This window comes from Musa acuminata, chromosome BXJ2-9 (genome assembly GCF_036884655.1).
Source record: "Musa acuminata AAA Group cultivar baxijiao chromosome BXJ2-9, Cavendish_Baxijiao_AAA, whole genome shotgun sequence".
NCBI classification, from domain to species: domain Eukaryota; kingdom Viridiplantae; phylum Streptophyta; class Magnoliopsida; order Zingiberales; family Musaceae; genus Musa; species Musa acuminata.
Genome location: NC_088346.1, coordinates 6,496,654 through 6,511,384, shown reverse-complemented (window position 1 = coordinate 6,511,384; position 14,731 = coordinate 6,496,654). Strand labels below are relative to the sequence as shown.

The 14,731-nt window shown below is 37.6% G+C and overlaps 1 protein-coding gene across 1 annotated transcript; it reads left to right on the top strand.

Annotated features, from left to right (window-relative positions):
- Positions 1-9,804: 9,804 nt before the first annotated feature.
- Positions 9,805-14,721, top strand: LOC135622850 (ras-related protein Rab5A-like). The gene is made up of 7 exons (XM_065125097.1): positions 9,805-9,960; positions 10,538-10,615; positions 10,723-10,890; positions 12,002-12,050; positions 12,892-12,965; positions 13,886-13,979; positions 14,403-14,721. The coding sequence occupies exons 1-7, from the start codon at positions 9,817-9,819 to the stop codon at positions 14,507-14,509; spliced, it is 714 nt and encodes a 237-aa protein (XP_064981169.1). The 5' UTR covers positions 9,805-9,816; the 3' UTR covers positions 14,510-14,721.
- The last annotated feature ends 10 nt before the right edge of the window (positions 14,722-14,731 follow it).

Below are 14,731 nucleotides of genomic sequence, written 5' to 3'. Positions count from 1 at the left end.
AAAATGTTCGACGTTTATCGAACAAAGAAATGATAAAAATGTTCGACATTTATCGAACAAAGAAATGATGTATATGATCCACAGCGACTTATGAGATTAAAATATTATGTTCCTCGAAATGTCATCTACATGAAGAGAGAAAATTTTCGGACCAGAATTATTCATGTGTAACAAGAGCATCAGATCCATTCATTCATATCTAATTTGTCTTTTAATAAATGAAAATTCCATGTCATAAGATACTGAGAGGATCAATCTTTGATTCCAGCAAGGTGTTGATGTGAGCACAAAAAGGCCGGACCGAATCCAGCATCCCATGTCAACAATATGGTCAAAGTGGGTTCGATCGTATTCATTTTTTCGTGGGCTATACTCAAAAGTTTTGTGCAATTGATGGTCAATTCTTAAAAAGACGAGAAACACCATTTGGATGGTTTAAATTATGGATAAATTGATTATAATTATTGAAATATTTAAATATAAATTCCAATTCGAATAAGATTTTGATTCTTAAACACATCAAAAAAATTGAAGATTCAATAAAGATATGTTATTTGTAAAAACTATATAAAAGACATATTCGATAAAAATACATACCATACGATGTTTAAGTTAATAAAATAATTAAAGGATTCAGAAAATAAATATATATCGTGTCCTCGGATGAAAGAATCTAAGAAATATATATATATATATATATATATATATATATATATATATATATATATATATATATATATATAGTTGAATCTCGTATTTTGATGATGAAACTATTTGATATATGTTTATGATTTAATCTGCGTTTTGAATGACGCAGGATGCTTCGATCAGGATGAGACAATTAAAGCAGAAAAATCATGTTGTGCCGAAGGAACATGTCAGAAGATTGGACGTCGGACCGGTGGATCGGTCGACGTATCGACAGAAGGCTTCGGGCCGTGGACTCGGGCATCGGGCCAAGAAGAGCGGGTATTGTGCCAAGGATATCGGAGTTGCGGAGTCAACTGGCCGATTGGGCAATAGGCTGCAGAAGAGGACGATCCGCCGAAGAATCGGACGAAGCGTCGAGGGACCAATGACATGTCGGACAACTTGGTTAATTGCTTAGGATTAATTGTCTCGATCGAAGTTTTGTTTTGTTGTGCAGGATTAACTATGATAACAATGAAGACATAAAGCGAAACAAAGTGTCGGAGTCAAAGCGCGAAGGATTTGTTGCGAGTTCGAGAGTTCGATGGAAGTCCGAAGGTTCGTTGGGAATGCTACCGGAACTAGCCGAGAATGAGTTGGGAGCTTGCCGAAGGGTTTTTCGGAAGCTCGCCGAGAAAGATCGGAGCTTGCCGACGAAGCTCGTTGAAACTCGCTAAGATCAAATCGTGAAGTCTAGGAGCTTGCCGGGAGTTCGCAGAATGGTTTCCGAGAGTTCATCGGAAGACCGCCGGAAGTTTGCCGGAAGCTCGCCAGAAGAAGTCTTGACTTGCAGACTTTGTAATAGCTTAGAAAATATCTTTAAATTCATAGTTAGCACGTTAATTAGGGTTAGGATTATGTGTTAATCCTATAACCCAAGTAGGGGCCAATTAGGCCCAAGTTCGGACTGGTTTGGACCAAGTTTGGAGCCAAACCAAGTGAGCTGGAATAGTGAAAGAGGTGCCACCGCCAGGGTTGGAGGTAGCACCGCCCAGGCTATGTCTTCCAGTGAGACTGGGCGGTGCAACCGCCCCAGCCAAGAGGTGCAACCGCCCAGGGCTCAGTCTCCAAGCGAGACTGGGCGGTGCAACCTCCTCTGTCAAGAGGTAGCACCGCCAGAGCTCAAGTTTCGAGCTCTGCCAGGCGGAGCAACCACCGAGCTCAGACTTCGAGCTCTGCCAGGCGGTGCAACCACCGAGCTCAGTCTTCGAGCTCTGGTAGAGAGGTGCATCAACCTGAGCTCAGTTTCGAGCTCTGCCAGGTGATGCAACCACCGAGCTCAGATTTCGAGCTCTGCCAGGCGGTGCAACCACCGAGCTCAGTCTTCGAGCTCTGCCAGGCGGTGCAACCATCGAGCTCTGCCAGGCGGTGCCACCTCTCCAGTCAAGAGGTGCAACCGCCTGATCCCGGAATTTCGAGATTTGATCGTTTTGAGCTCCAAAATTGAACTGGGTTGGGGCCTATAAATACCCCACCCATTCAGCACAGAAAGACCATAGATCCACAACGAATTCTTGATCTTTTCTGTGATTCTAAGAGCTCAAATTTGTGTAAAGTCCAAAAGTTCTTCTCTTTCTGTTCTTCAAGTCTTGAGTTGTAAAGAGAGGAGAGAAAGGATCTGTAAGGGTTGTCTCCTGAGCCCGTCAAAAGGAGTGAAACTATAAAAGGGCAGTTGGCCTTCGCCCATTGAAGGAAGGCAGCTAGTTGACGTCGGTGACCTCGTTGGAGGAGGAAGCCAAGTGGAGTAGGTCAAGACTGACCGAACCACTCTAAATCTCTGGTTTGCGTTTATTTCGAATACCTTATCATTACTGCAAACCTCCTACATAACTACTGCTCTCTGCGCCTTTACGAACAAGTTCTAAGTGCTGACCTTTTCGAATTTGCACTCAGACGTAAATCTGTGTTTTTCTTACGATCAGCTTACGTTTGCGTTTTGATTCTGCAAAACTATTTTCTGCGCTTTTACGAACTAGTCTCTAAGTTTAGATCCCTTTAAAACTGTTTTAGACGCAAACTACGTTTAGACGAAAAACTACGTTTAGACGTAAAACTGCGTTTAAATGTAAACTGCGCAAACTGTGTTTAAACATAAAACTGTGTTTTAGACGTAAACTTCTTTTAAACGTAAAACTACGTTTAGACGTAAAACTGCGTTTAGACGCAAACTGCGTTTAGACGTAAAACTGCGTTTAGACGTAAACTGAGTTTAGACGCAAAACTGCGTTTAGACGCAAACTATATTTAGACGCAAACTGAGTTTAGACATAAACTGTGCTTAAACGTAAACTGCGCTTAATCTTAAGTAATCTTAGAATCGGCTTTTACATCGAAATCGTTTCTATCGGACGAACGCAGCTTTCGTTTTTAAATCGCTAAAAGATTTCCGCTGCATTAATTCACCCCCCCCCCCCCCCCCCCCCCCCCTCTTAGTGCTCTCGATCCTAACAATTGGTATCAGAGCGGGGTATTTCTCATTTCGGATTTACACCCGAGAGAAATGACTCTTCAAGAGGGCTTTTCGGTCTTTCGTCCACCGTACTTTAACGGATTGGACTACACTTATTGGAAAACTCGAATGAGAGTTTTCTTAATTTCTCTAAATCTGGATTTATGGAATATCGTTGAAAACGGTTTTCAACTTCCCTCTAAACCGATGAACGAATGGTCGGATTTAGAGAAGAAGTATTTTTCTTTAAACGCAAAGGCTATGAATGCCTTATTTTGCGCTTTGGACAAAAATGAGTTCAATCGGGTTTCTTTGTGCGAAACGGCTTTCGATATTTGGCGCACTCTTGAAATCACGCACGAGGGAACTAGTAGAGTCAAAGACTCGAAAGTTAATATTTTACTGCATGATTTCGAGCTTTTTCATATGAAACCAAGCGAAACCGTTGTTGACATGTACACCCATTTTACGGATGTCGTCAGTGGTTTAAAATCACTTGGTAAAAGCTTTTCGGATTTTGAACTCGTTAACAAAGTTTTGCGCTCACTTTCTAAAACTTGGGATTCAAAAGTAACTGCTATTCAAGAATCAAAAAACCTAAACAACTTACCACTTGAAGAACTAATTGGTTCATTGATGACATATGAAATGGTGCACAATGCACATGATGAACATATTGAACTCAATAACCTTCCAAAGAACAGGAAGGATTTGGAACTCTGGACAAATGAATGCCACTTGAGCGATGACTCAAGTGATGAGGACAATGATGAACAAACCAACCTTCCAAAGAACAGGAAGGATTTGGGACATAGAACATTTGAAGACCACTCGAGCATAAGCTCAAGTGATGGTGAACTTAAACTACAAATGAAACGAAAATTAAAAAGCAAAAAGAATGGAACTACTTGCTTTAAACGCAAGAAGAAGAACAAAAATTGGGATGAATCGAGCTCATCTGAAGACGAGAAAGTCAACAAAAGCGAGGCGGCAAACTACGCCTTACCAGCCTACGACATTGAGGTAATTAAAATGCCTTTGGTTTATTTTAAAATTACTTGATGCTTTCATAATATATTTTCTTTTTTAGTTTAGAATTAATTTTCTTGAAAATTACATGTTTAAAAATAAAAATACAAAAATTATGATCATGCTGATAATTTCGAAAATGATAATATTGCATGATAAACAAACAAAATGATTTTGATCATGGTTAAGAAGTAATAATGTGTATCACGTTTGATCAACATTGTTGAATGAAATCACGTCTGATTTAAAGTAATGCATAAAGATGTAATATTAAATGGTTATTAACAATTTTATGCATGAGATTTTAAGTTATCCATGATCATGAGCTTGTTTGATCTTCTTGATTTAATTTCAAGATCTATAACAAAAATCATGTCTGAATATATGAAAGTGTTAATTTCATTTTCGGATTCACTTAACAATTGGTATCCTAACAATCAGATTCTCTCATACACTTATGAAAAATATTTTTCTAAAATGGATTTGATGAAATGATTCCTGCTTATAAATTCCATCTTGAAATATGAATGATAGTGTTTTTTGCTTGCAAAGATTTGTTTCACATTCATATCTCCTATGATTCATGTGCAGAAAAAGAATTTATAAATCATAATACAATGAGATTTCTTATGTAAAAATAAAGTGCTTTTGTGATTCTTTGCTAAAGAGAATAATCATAATCATGATCTTGATAATTATAACATGAAGCTCTTTATAAATCAAGATCATTCATTATGCTTCCTACATTTATCAAAAAGGAGTTCTTCAAATGAAATGCAATTCAATGAAGTGTCATATTGATATCTTGAAACTTGGAATATTTTAAAATGTGATGATTGAAAACTAACTTGCTTTATGATGAATCACAAATCATGACTTGATCTATGATATGAATGCCTTGAAATGATTGAAATATTTAACACTTTTATGCTCTTCCCCCTACTTTCTTCTTGTTTTCAATGATAAAATAGGGAGAAGTTTTGATCATGCATGGTAGGATATAATTTGACAAAATTGATACCATCATGATATGAAACATTTATGATGTGCAATTATGCATGCAATACTTGTGCTTTCTAATTATGATGTGATGTATTGCATATGATGTAAATCATGATTTAAAATGCTATGAGTGCCAAGTTACACATTTTGAGAAGAAATTGTTATATTGAAATATTAATATAATTATGAATGGTGATATGATATCATGTAATACTTCAATTTATGATAATGATGCATGCAATGATAAAATATTCATGATGAAAAATTATCTTGACATTCATAACTTGATTATTCATCATTTGTCATGATTTTGAAATCGTTGTAAAAGGAAAAGAGAACTACAAAACTGTATTCTCTCTTTCTTTTTTATAATGACAAAGGGGGAGATAGCTAGCTTGTACAAGTCAAGAAGATGCAAAAACTTGATTGCTAGCTTGCCTATTTTAAGTAGCAAAGATTGCTAACTTGCTTATTTCAAGAAGAAAAATTGTCTTCTTGAACATCACTATCTTGAATATCTCAAGAAGCAAAACTTGCAATTTGCACATTGCAATAGGAAGCAAGAATCATGAGCTTACACAAGAAAACTATCTTGCATTTGCTTTCGAAATTTTTGCTAGCTTATATGTTGTGAAACTTGTATATCGTAAAAATTGCTAGCTTGTTGGTCTAAAGAGAAGCAAAAAGTTGCTATCTCAAAAGAAGCAAATGTGTTATCTTGCCTATCTCAAGAGGCAAAAATGCTAACTTGCGCATCTAGCAAAGTGAGCAAAATTTTCAAGAAGCAAGAGTTGCCTTCTTGAACATCTCTAAATTGCTAGCTTGTATGATGTAGAACTTGCTATCTTGAACATTACCAAAAGTGCTATCTTATATGCTATAAAACTTGCATATCTAAAACTTGATAACATGAATGTTCTAAGCATGATGTAACACTTGCTAAATCTTCTAGCTACAAGATTGCATGATGATAAAACTTGATATTATGATTTTCATGCAATGAGTTGAACCAATATCACACACAAACGATTAATTGTGATACTTCTCCTTTTTGTTGATGACAAAGGGGGAGAAGTATGTTGATGACATGACATGTGATGCATAAGTTTATGCATATGTTCATGTTGACATGTTGCAAGTATTCATGATGAATATTGCAATGACTTGAATTCAGTTTGAATTCAAGGTTCTATCAATATGGCATATTGATAGGGGGAGTTTATTTAAACTCTGGGAGTTAAGTTTAACTCCGTCATCAAGTGTTTGTCATCATCAAAAAGGGGGAGATTGTTGAATCTCGTATTTTGATGATGAAACTACTTGATATATGTTTATGATTTAATCTGCGTTTTGAGTGACGCAGGATGCTTCGATCAGGATGAGACAATTAAAGCAGGAAAATCATGTTGTGCCGAAGGAACATGTCAGAAGATTGGACGTCGGGCCGGTGGATCGGTCGACGTATCGACAGAAGGCTTCGGGCCGTGGACTCGGGCATCGGGCCAAGAAGAGCGGGTATTGTGCCAAGGATATCGGAGTTGCGGAGTCAACTGGCCGATTGGGCAATAGGCTGCAGAAGAGGACGATGCGCCGAAGAATCGAACGAAGCGTCGAGGGACCAATGACATGTCGGACAACTTGGTTAATTGCTTAGGATTAATTGTCTCGATCGAAGTTTTGTTTTGTTGTGCAGGATTAACTATGATAACAATGAAGACATAAAGCGAAACAAAGTGTCGAAGTCAAGCGCGAAGGATTTGTTGCGAGTTCGAGAGTTCGACAGAAGTCCGAAGGTTCGTCGGGAATGCTACCGGAACTAGCCGAGAATGAGTTGGGAGCTTGCCGAAGGGTTTTTCGGAAGATCGCCGGAAGGTTCGTTGGAAGTTCGCGGAGCTCGCCGAGAAAGATCGGAGCTTGCCGACGAAGCTCGTTGAAACTCGCTAAGATCAAATCGTGAAGTCTAGGAGCTTGCCGGGAGTCCGCAGAATGGTTTCCGAGAGTTCATCGGAAGACCGCCGGAAGTTTGCCGGAAGCTCGCCAGAAGAAGTCTTGACTTGCAGACTTTGTAATAGCTTAGAAAATGTCTTTAAATTCATAGTTAGCACGTTAATTAGGATTAGGATTAGGTGTTAATCCTATAACCCAAGTAGGGGCCAATTAGGCCCAAGTTTGGACTGGTTTGGACCAAGTTTGGAGCCAAACCAAGTGAGCTGGAATAGTGAAAGAGGTGCCACCGTCAGGGTTGGAGGTAGCACCGCCCAGGCTATGTCTTCCAGCGAGACTGGGCAGTGCAACCGCCCCAGCCAAGAGGTGCAACCGCCCAGGGCTCAGTCTCCAAGCGAGACTGGGCGGTGCAACCTCCTCTATCAAGAGGTAGCACCGCCAGAGCTCAAGTTTCGAGCTCTGCCAGGCGGAGCAACCACCGAGCTCAGACTTCGAGCTCTGCCAGGCGGTGCAACCACCGAGCTCAGACTTCGAGCTCTGCCAGGCGGTGCAACCACCGAGCTCAGTCTTCGAGCTCTGCCAAGCGGTGCAACCACCGAGCTCAATCTTCGAGCTCTGGCAGAGAGGTGCATCAGCCTGAGCTCAGTTTCGAGCTCTGCCAGGTGATGCAACCACCGAGCTCAGACTTCGAGCTCTGCCAGGCGGTGCAACCACCGAGCTCAGTCTTCGAGCTCTGCCAGGCGGTGCCACCTCTCCAGTCAAGAGGTGCAACCGCCTGATCCCGGAATTCCGGGATTTGATCGTTTTGAGATCCAAAATTGAATTGGGTTGGGGCCTATAAATACCCCACCCATTCAGCACAGAAAGAACATAGATCCACAACGAATTCTTGATCTTTTTTGTGATTCTAAGAGCTCAAATTTGTGTAAAGTCCAAAAGTTCTCCTCTTTCTGTTCTTCAAGTCTTGAGTTGTAAAGAGAGGAGAGAAATGATCTGTAAGGGTTGTCTCCTGAGCCCGTCAAAAGGAGTGAAACTGTAAAAGGGCAGTTGGCCTTCGCCCATTGAAGGAAGGCAGCTAGTTGACGTCGGTGACCTCGTCGGAGGAGGAAGCCAAGTGGAGTAGGTCAAGACTGACCGAACCACTCTAAATCTCTGGTTTGCGTTTATTTCGAATACCTTATCATTACTGCAAACCTCCTACATAACTACTGCTCTCTGCGCCTTTATGAATAAGTTCTAAGTGCTGACCTTTTCGAATTTGCACTCAGACGTAAATCTGTGTTTTTCGTACGATCAGCTTACGTTTGCGTTTTGATTCTGCAAAACTGTTTTCTGCGCTTTTACGAACTAGTCTCTGAGTTTAGATCCCTTTAAAACTGTTTTAGACGCAAACTACGTTTAGACGAAAAACTGCGTTTAGACGTAAAACTACGTTTAGACGCAAACTACGTTTAGACGTAAAACTGCGTTTAAACGTAAACTGCGAAAACTGTGTTTAAACATAAAACTGCGTTTTAGACGTAAACTTCTTTTAAACGTAAAACTATGTTTAGACGTAAAACTGCGTTTAGATGCAAACTGCGTTTAGACGTAAAATTGCGTTTAGACGTAAACTGAGTTTAGACGCAAAACTGCGTTTAGACGCAAACTGAGGTTAGAAATAAACTGTGCTTAAACGTAAACTGTGCTTAATCTTAAGTAATCTTAGAATCGGCTTTTACATCGAAATCGTTTCTATCGGACGAACGCAGCTTTCGTTTTTAAATCGCTAAAAGATTTCCGCTGCACTAATTCACCCCTCCCCCCTCTTAGTGCTCTCGATCCTAACATATATATATATATATATATATATATATATATATATATATATATATATATATATATATATATATATATATATATATATATATATATATATATATATATATATATATATATATATATATATATATATAGAAACTTTCCTATAACCACTTAGGAGCTCGAATAATCATTAAAATTAAATTATGAGTTAATCCGTAGGTCAATTATGTGAAATCATTAGTCATTCCTTAATTATGGAATATAGACTTTTGTCAAATTAGTATTAATGCCTATGATATCAACTCAATACATCGTATTAATGATCTTATCGATCGATATAACAAGACGTCGTAGTATCTAACCATCTGATTTTTTTTATCAAATACTTATTTTTTATATTAATATACTTTAAACTAAATTCAACCACTTTGGACGTACAATAAGATTTTGGTGACTTTTTTTTTACTATAAAAATCTCCTTTCAGTAGAATGATTTTTGTTTTTTAAAATATATTTTAGATCTAATAAAGAAGAATATTTTAATCCCACAGAAACCGGGATTTAAATTGGGTAGCGCACACTAGGTGACGTGGGTATCGCGCCGACCACAGGAGGACCACAAGCTTTTGTGTCGGGCTGACTTCAGCGTTGCGAAACCATGATCATCATTGTGGGCTCCAAATACATTCCCAATTGCATGACCGGTAGGTGAGTGGGTTAGGTGATGAAGTCAGAAAACTAAAATCTTACTCTGCGATATGATGCTTTAACCAGTCCCCACGAGATCTGCGCGCTGCCCAGAAGAAAGCCTCCACGAAGCCAACGGCCTAACGTAGACGATAGAGGAGAGGTACACGAGAAGCTTTTCTGTGCCGCAGGAATATTATAACCTAAGTTATATGATATATTTCCTAAAACCTGTTGGGTTTACGTCTTCTCCGACGCGATCGATTCCCCCGTCCACGAGAAGTCGCCAGTTGTGCTTCGAATCCGTGGGGACGATGGCGGCTGCTGGAAGCAATAAGATCAAGAACGCGAAATTGGTAAATATGTTTTGCGTGCGCCCGATCCTTGGATTTGTGTTGTTAGTAATTGTGGTGTCATCTCAAAATCCCTTCTTTTATGTTAATTCCAATGTTAATGAATTTTATCCTTATGGTCTTTGTTCTTTTCGTTGAAATGAATCTTTTTCGCAATTTATTGAACCCAATTTAGCAGTTTCTCTGGTGTTTTAGCTTACTTTTTAGGTATATGATTTTATTTTGATGTGAGTTATGAAATTTGGAATTTTTTTCCTTCCCTCTGGTAGTTGAATCAAACCGCTGATGTATCTTGGAGATTTCGATTTCTTGTTATTGTTAATTTGGGGTAAAATGATTGACTTAATAATCTTTGTCAGAATGGGAATTTTGCCTGTAACTAGGTTCATATTAGGTTTGGCTGTTTGATTTGCTGCTTACAGACATTCCTTAAACACCTTTGCTTCTGTTTATTGTTACCATTCGAAGTAAAGTTTGGTTCCCTTTTCTCTTCTCAGATTAAAGTTTGTTCGTTATTTTCTTCATAGGTATTTCATGTTTCATGTGTTATAAATATTTAACTTATTGAGTTGTTTATTAGGTTCTTCTCGGAGATGTGGGGACTGGAAAGTCTAGCCTGGTATTGCGTTACGTAAAAGGCCAGTTTGTTGAATTCCAGGTTGGTGTTGAGTTCCAGAACCGTCCGCTTTCACGACATGGAATTCGGAGTTTAAAGAATCACATAGACCTGACCTTGTGAGTTGTGACTCGTGTTTGATTTTATAGGAATCAACAATTGGCGCTGCATTCTTCTCACAGGCAGTAGCAGTCAATGATGAGACAGTGAAGTTTGAGATTTGGGACACGGCTGGGCAAGAGAGATACCACAGCTTGGCTCCTATGTATTACAGAGGAGCTGCAGCTGCTGTGATTGTTTATGACATAACCAATCTGGTTAGTGAAATAGGATAGTTGGATTCCCATGGTGCCATTGTTCATACATATCTTATATATAACATCTGAATACAACCTTCTACACCTGGACCTGATATGTTTCCTCATTCCTCAAATAGCATAGTTGAAGAAATTTCTTCATTCAAAAATAATTTATCTGAACTTGAAAATTCTAGTAGTGGCACTAATGGCCTTCTGAAATTATTTTTAAATTTTTTGGGTATCACATATCTAATGGTAAAACAACAGTGTAGATAATTGGAAAAGAAAATTGCTGAGGTGGATAATAGAAACTATTTTATCCAATGCAATGTTAGATATCTGTATAGAAATTAAAATGTAATCATGTTAGTCTATACTGGGAAAAATTGACATTTATATTTACTTATTCATATGGTTTTGATAGATTTGCAAATAAAAGTTGGTGCCAATAACATAACTGTTCAAAGATTAGTTGGCCTTTGTATTTGAGCACCATATTAATGTTGAAATAAGGAGCTAGGAAGTGGGTAAAATGGAAGGTAAAATTTGTTGATAACAACCTTGTATTATTACCTGTATATGCATTAAAAGAAAAAAAATCTAAGTGGTATACGCATTTTCAACAAACACTCATTTTCTTTCATAGACTTGAAATTTACTCATGGGAGTACATTGGTGTTTCTGATTAGGACCTTAATGTTGTGTAAGATACATATTCTTGGGAGTGTAAGCTGGAGGGAGATGCCATCCTTATTTCCTGATGAATATTTTTTCTTTCCTCACATTAGTTGGTTATGTTCTCTTTCATAAACTGACAAATTTTGCTAATAGGAATATTTGTGGTTATGTAACAGTAGCTTCTGTTCTACTTATATAACTCATCAATCATGATGAGTTGAAGAAAATAGTGAGTCAAAGTTTAGCTGGAAAATCATGGTCGGTTGTGTTATTATAATCTCAATGAATTTTGGAAGAATTGCATAATTTTTTATAATGCATTATTTACTAGGTGAATTCTTTGGAACATAATCTATTAACACATGTCTGCTTTATTTTTTTGGTAGTCAAAGACCATGCAAAAGCATAAGTTTTGTGTATTATCTGACAGATCCCTTTAATTATTATTCAGGCTACATTTGCTAGAGCAAAGAAGTGGGTTCAAGAACTTCAAGCTCAAGGTAGCACCTAAACTCTTTTAGTTTGGATAATTGGTATGTTTAGACTTCCAATTCATATTGGATATTTGATAAATTTAGATTTCCAATTCATCGTTGCATGTATGTTGTCTGAAATCTGAATAGCTTTAGTATATGTGCTTTCATTCTGTCTTTTGAATCCATGAGATTGATCTTCCTCGAGGACATTAAAGTGTATTAAATTGTTTTCGATTGACTACCCATAATCCTTTTTCATGTCTAGATGCACTTATGTTTTGAATAGTCAGTAAACCCAGATTTCCAATTTATCATTGGGTGTTACATTGCCTGAAATTTGAGTAGCTTTAAAAATATTGTTTTATGCTATCTCTTGCATTTATGAGATTGACCTTCCTGGAGGATGTTAAAGGGTATCTAATCATTTATGTTTGACTATTCATACTCCATGGCCACTTAATGAACTTATGTTCCTATGAAGTACCTTGTTTATTCATTAGTATTAAAAGAACTAGAAAGAACTTATGTGCAAGCTTGTGAAAGTGCACACTTATGTAAATCTTGGTCAGCTAGGTAGTTGGTTTGCAGGCTCTTGGGTTTTTTTGTTAGGGTATTCATGGAATCCTTCAAGTTAATATCTTTCTTCTCTTCTATATGAGAGCTTTGATTCTCGATCTTTTGGCTTCATCATGAGAATCTTTTGTCTTCCTGTTCAAGATAGATAAACTATATTTGCAGTATAATCGTTGTAGTGTATCACACGAAAAATCAAAGTTCATGTAGCTCTTAATAGTACTGAAATTTCCACTTTGTTGAATCCATATATATGCTGTTTCTTATTCCTAGAAATTTGATCATGTTTCAGGTAGCCCAAACACTATAATGGCTCTTGCTGGTAATAAAGCTGATTTGTTAGAGGCTAGACAGGTTTCTGCTCAGGTGAGTTCTCCTAGTTGTGCCTTCTGATTCTTAGACATATGAATTTAGACTATTCATTAATACATCTTTTTGACAGATTGAGCATAGATAACAGGTACATGCTTTCAAGATCATTTTTATAGTTTATATTGGGTTCAATAAACTCCATCTATCCGCTCAGGCTAGATTCATTGGAGTTTCTTTATCTCCCTTGGATGGGGATGGATCAAGTGATCCTTTCCTGTCTCAGTTGTCTTACATTATCTTATAGTTATTAGGCCTATTCCAGTATAGAAAGAAAACACTCAAATGTATGAATGTTGCATCTTTAAAAGTAAATATAAAAGGATAAATAATAAAAATGTGTTTATCTGCTCATGATGGCAGTTATGCTAATTTTTATTAATCGACAAATCTTAAGGTACTTAGGAGACCGAAAACTGAGAGATGGGTTATCTATGCATGAATGGCAAAGTTAAATTAACAACTATGTCAACTTGAGACTGTAATCTTTCTTAAACAGGCTAGATTCATTTTTTTTCCTATTTCTAGAAGCATATTTGATGCTGAAAGAGAAGTGTTTCTATATGGTGAAATTAAATTAATCAAAACCGAAAGGTCTACACTTTCCAGATTAGTCTGTTAAATTATTAACCATTGTCGACTCATCTAAAAGCCAGATGAGATTTATTAATATTCTAATATTCCTTGCCCCATGTGTAAGCCCAACACATGATGTAACTATCAAGAAATGCTAACTTCACCATGTCCCTACTTTCCACGAGCGTTCTCTCGAAATGCCACCCACGGGAGCATGTACTTTATGTAGTCACAAAAGCACTGATCTGATATTTGATGTGGCAGTGTTCTTTTCCTTCACTTGTGACCTTGAAAATTTCCCTTAACATCTATTTGTAATGAATATGGTGCTTTGATTGCAGGAAGCCCAAACCTATGCTAATGAGAACGGTCTCTTCTTCATGGAAACTTCTGCTAAAACATCAATCAATGTTAATGATATATTCTATGAAATTGGTAAGTTCCTTTCTGGTTATTCTAAAGGAAAAAGAATAGAGATTCTACTAAAACTCACCTTGGTCATTGGATCGCACTATCACAAACATTTCATGCACATAAGTTTATCCAAGTTACAATGCAACTCTATTACATTTTGATGCTTGCACACAATGGTCTGAAATTTACCTTGGGACTTGGTACCATGAGATCTTTCAGATTATTCTTCACGTTTGAAATATACAAGATTCATATCCTTGGGAATTTTGCTTATATATTCACGGTTCTGAAATGTGTACATCATTGTTCTAACAATGCTTTGATTAAGGGATTATTGAGATAAAATATTACTGCAAAATTCTCAACCTTTATGATATCATAGCATCAGATGTCACACAGATTTTTCGGATAGCTATGTAATGTGTTTTATGGTTTTTGTTTCAGCAAAAAGACTAATCCAAGCTCAGCCAGTACAGAACCCTCAAGGAATGATTCTAGCTGGTAGGCCAAGCGAGAGACCATCCACTGCTGCTGGTTCTTGCTGCTCTTAGTGATTTGCTGGTTTTCACTGCCACCCAATGCTTATCTGTTAAATGAAATGAAACTGCTTCTTGGTGGCAGATGCTTGGTTTATGATTCCAGAAAAGTGCAGGAGAGGTTCTGATGACCCATTTATTGCAAATGTAAATGGTTGATGTCCTCTGTCATATGCAACTTTATTTGCTAGTTATCTGGAACTAATCCCAATTCCATATTTATCTTCTGCTCGAGTT

What these genes read in the sequence shown, in the direction of transcription:
- LOC135622850 (XM_065125097.1), top strand. Translation starts at nt 9,817, where the DNA reads ATGATATATTTCCTAAAACCTGTTGGGTTTACGTCTTCTCCGACGCGA. An exon ending in AGATCAAGAACGCGAAATTG is followed by an intron (nt 9,961 to 10,537) that starts GTAAATATGTTT and finishes GTTGTTTATTAG; the next exon opens with GTTCTTCTCGGAGATGTGGG. An exon ending in TGATATATTCTATGAAATTG is followed by an intron (nt 13,980 to 14,402) that starts GTAAGTTCCTTT and finishes TTTTTGTTTCAG; the next exon opens with CAAAAAGACTAATCCAAGCT.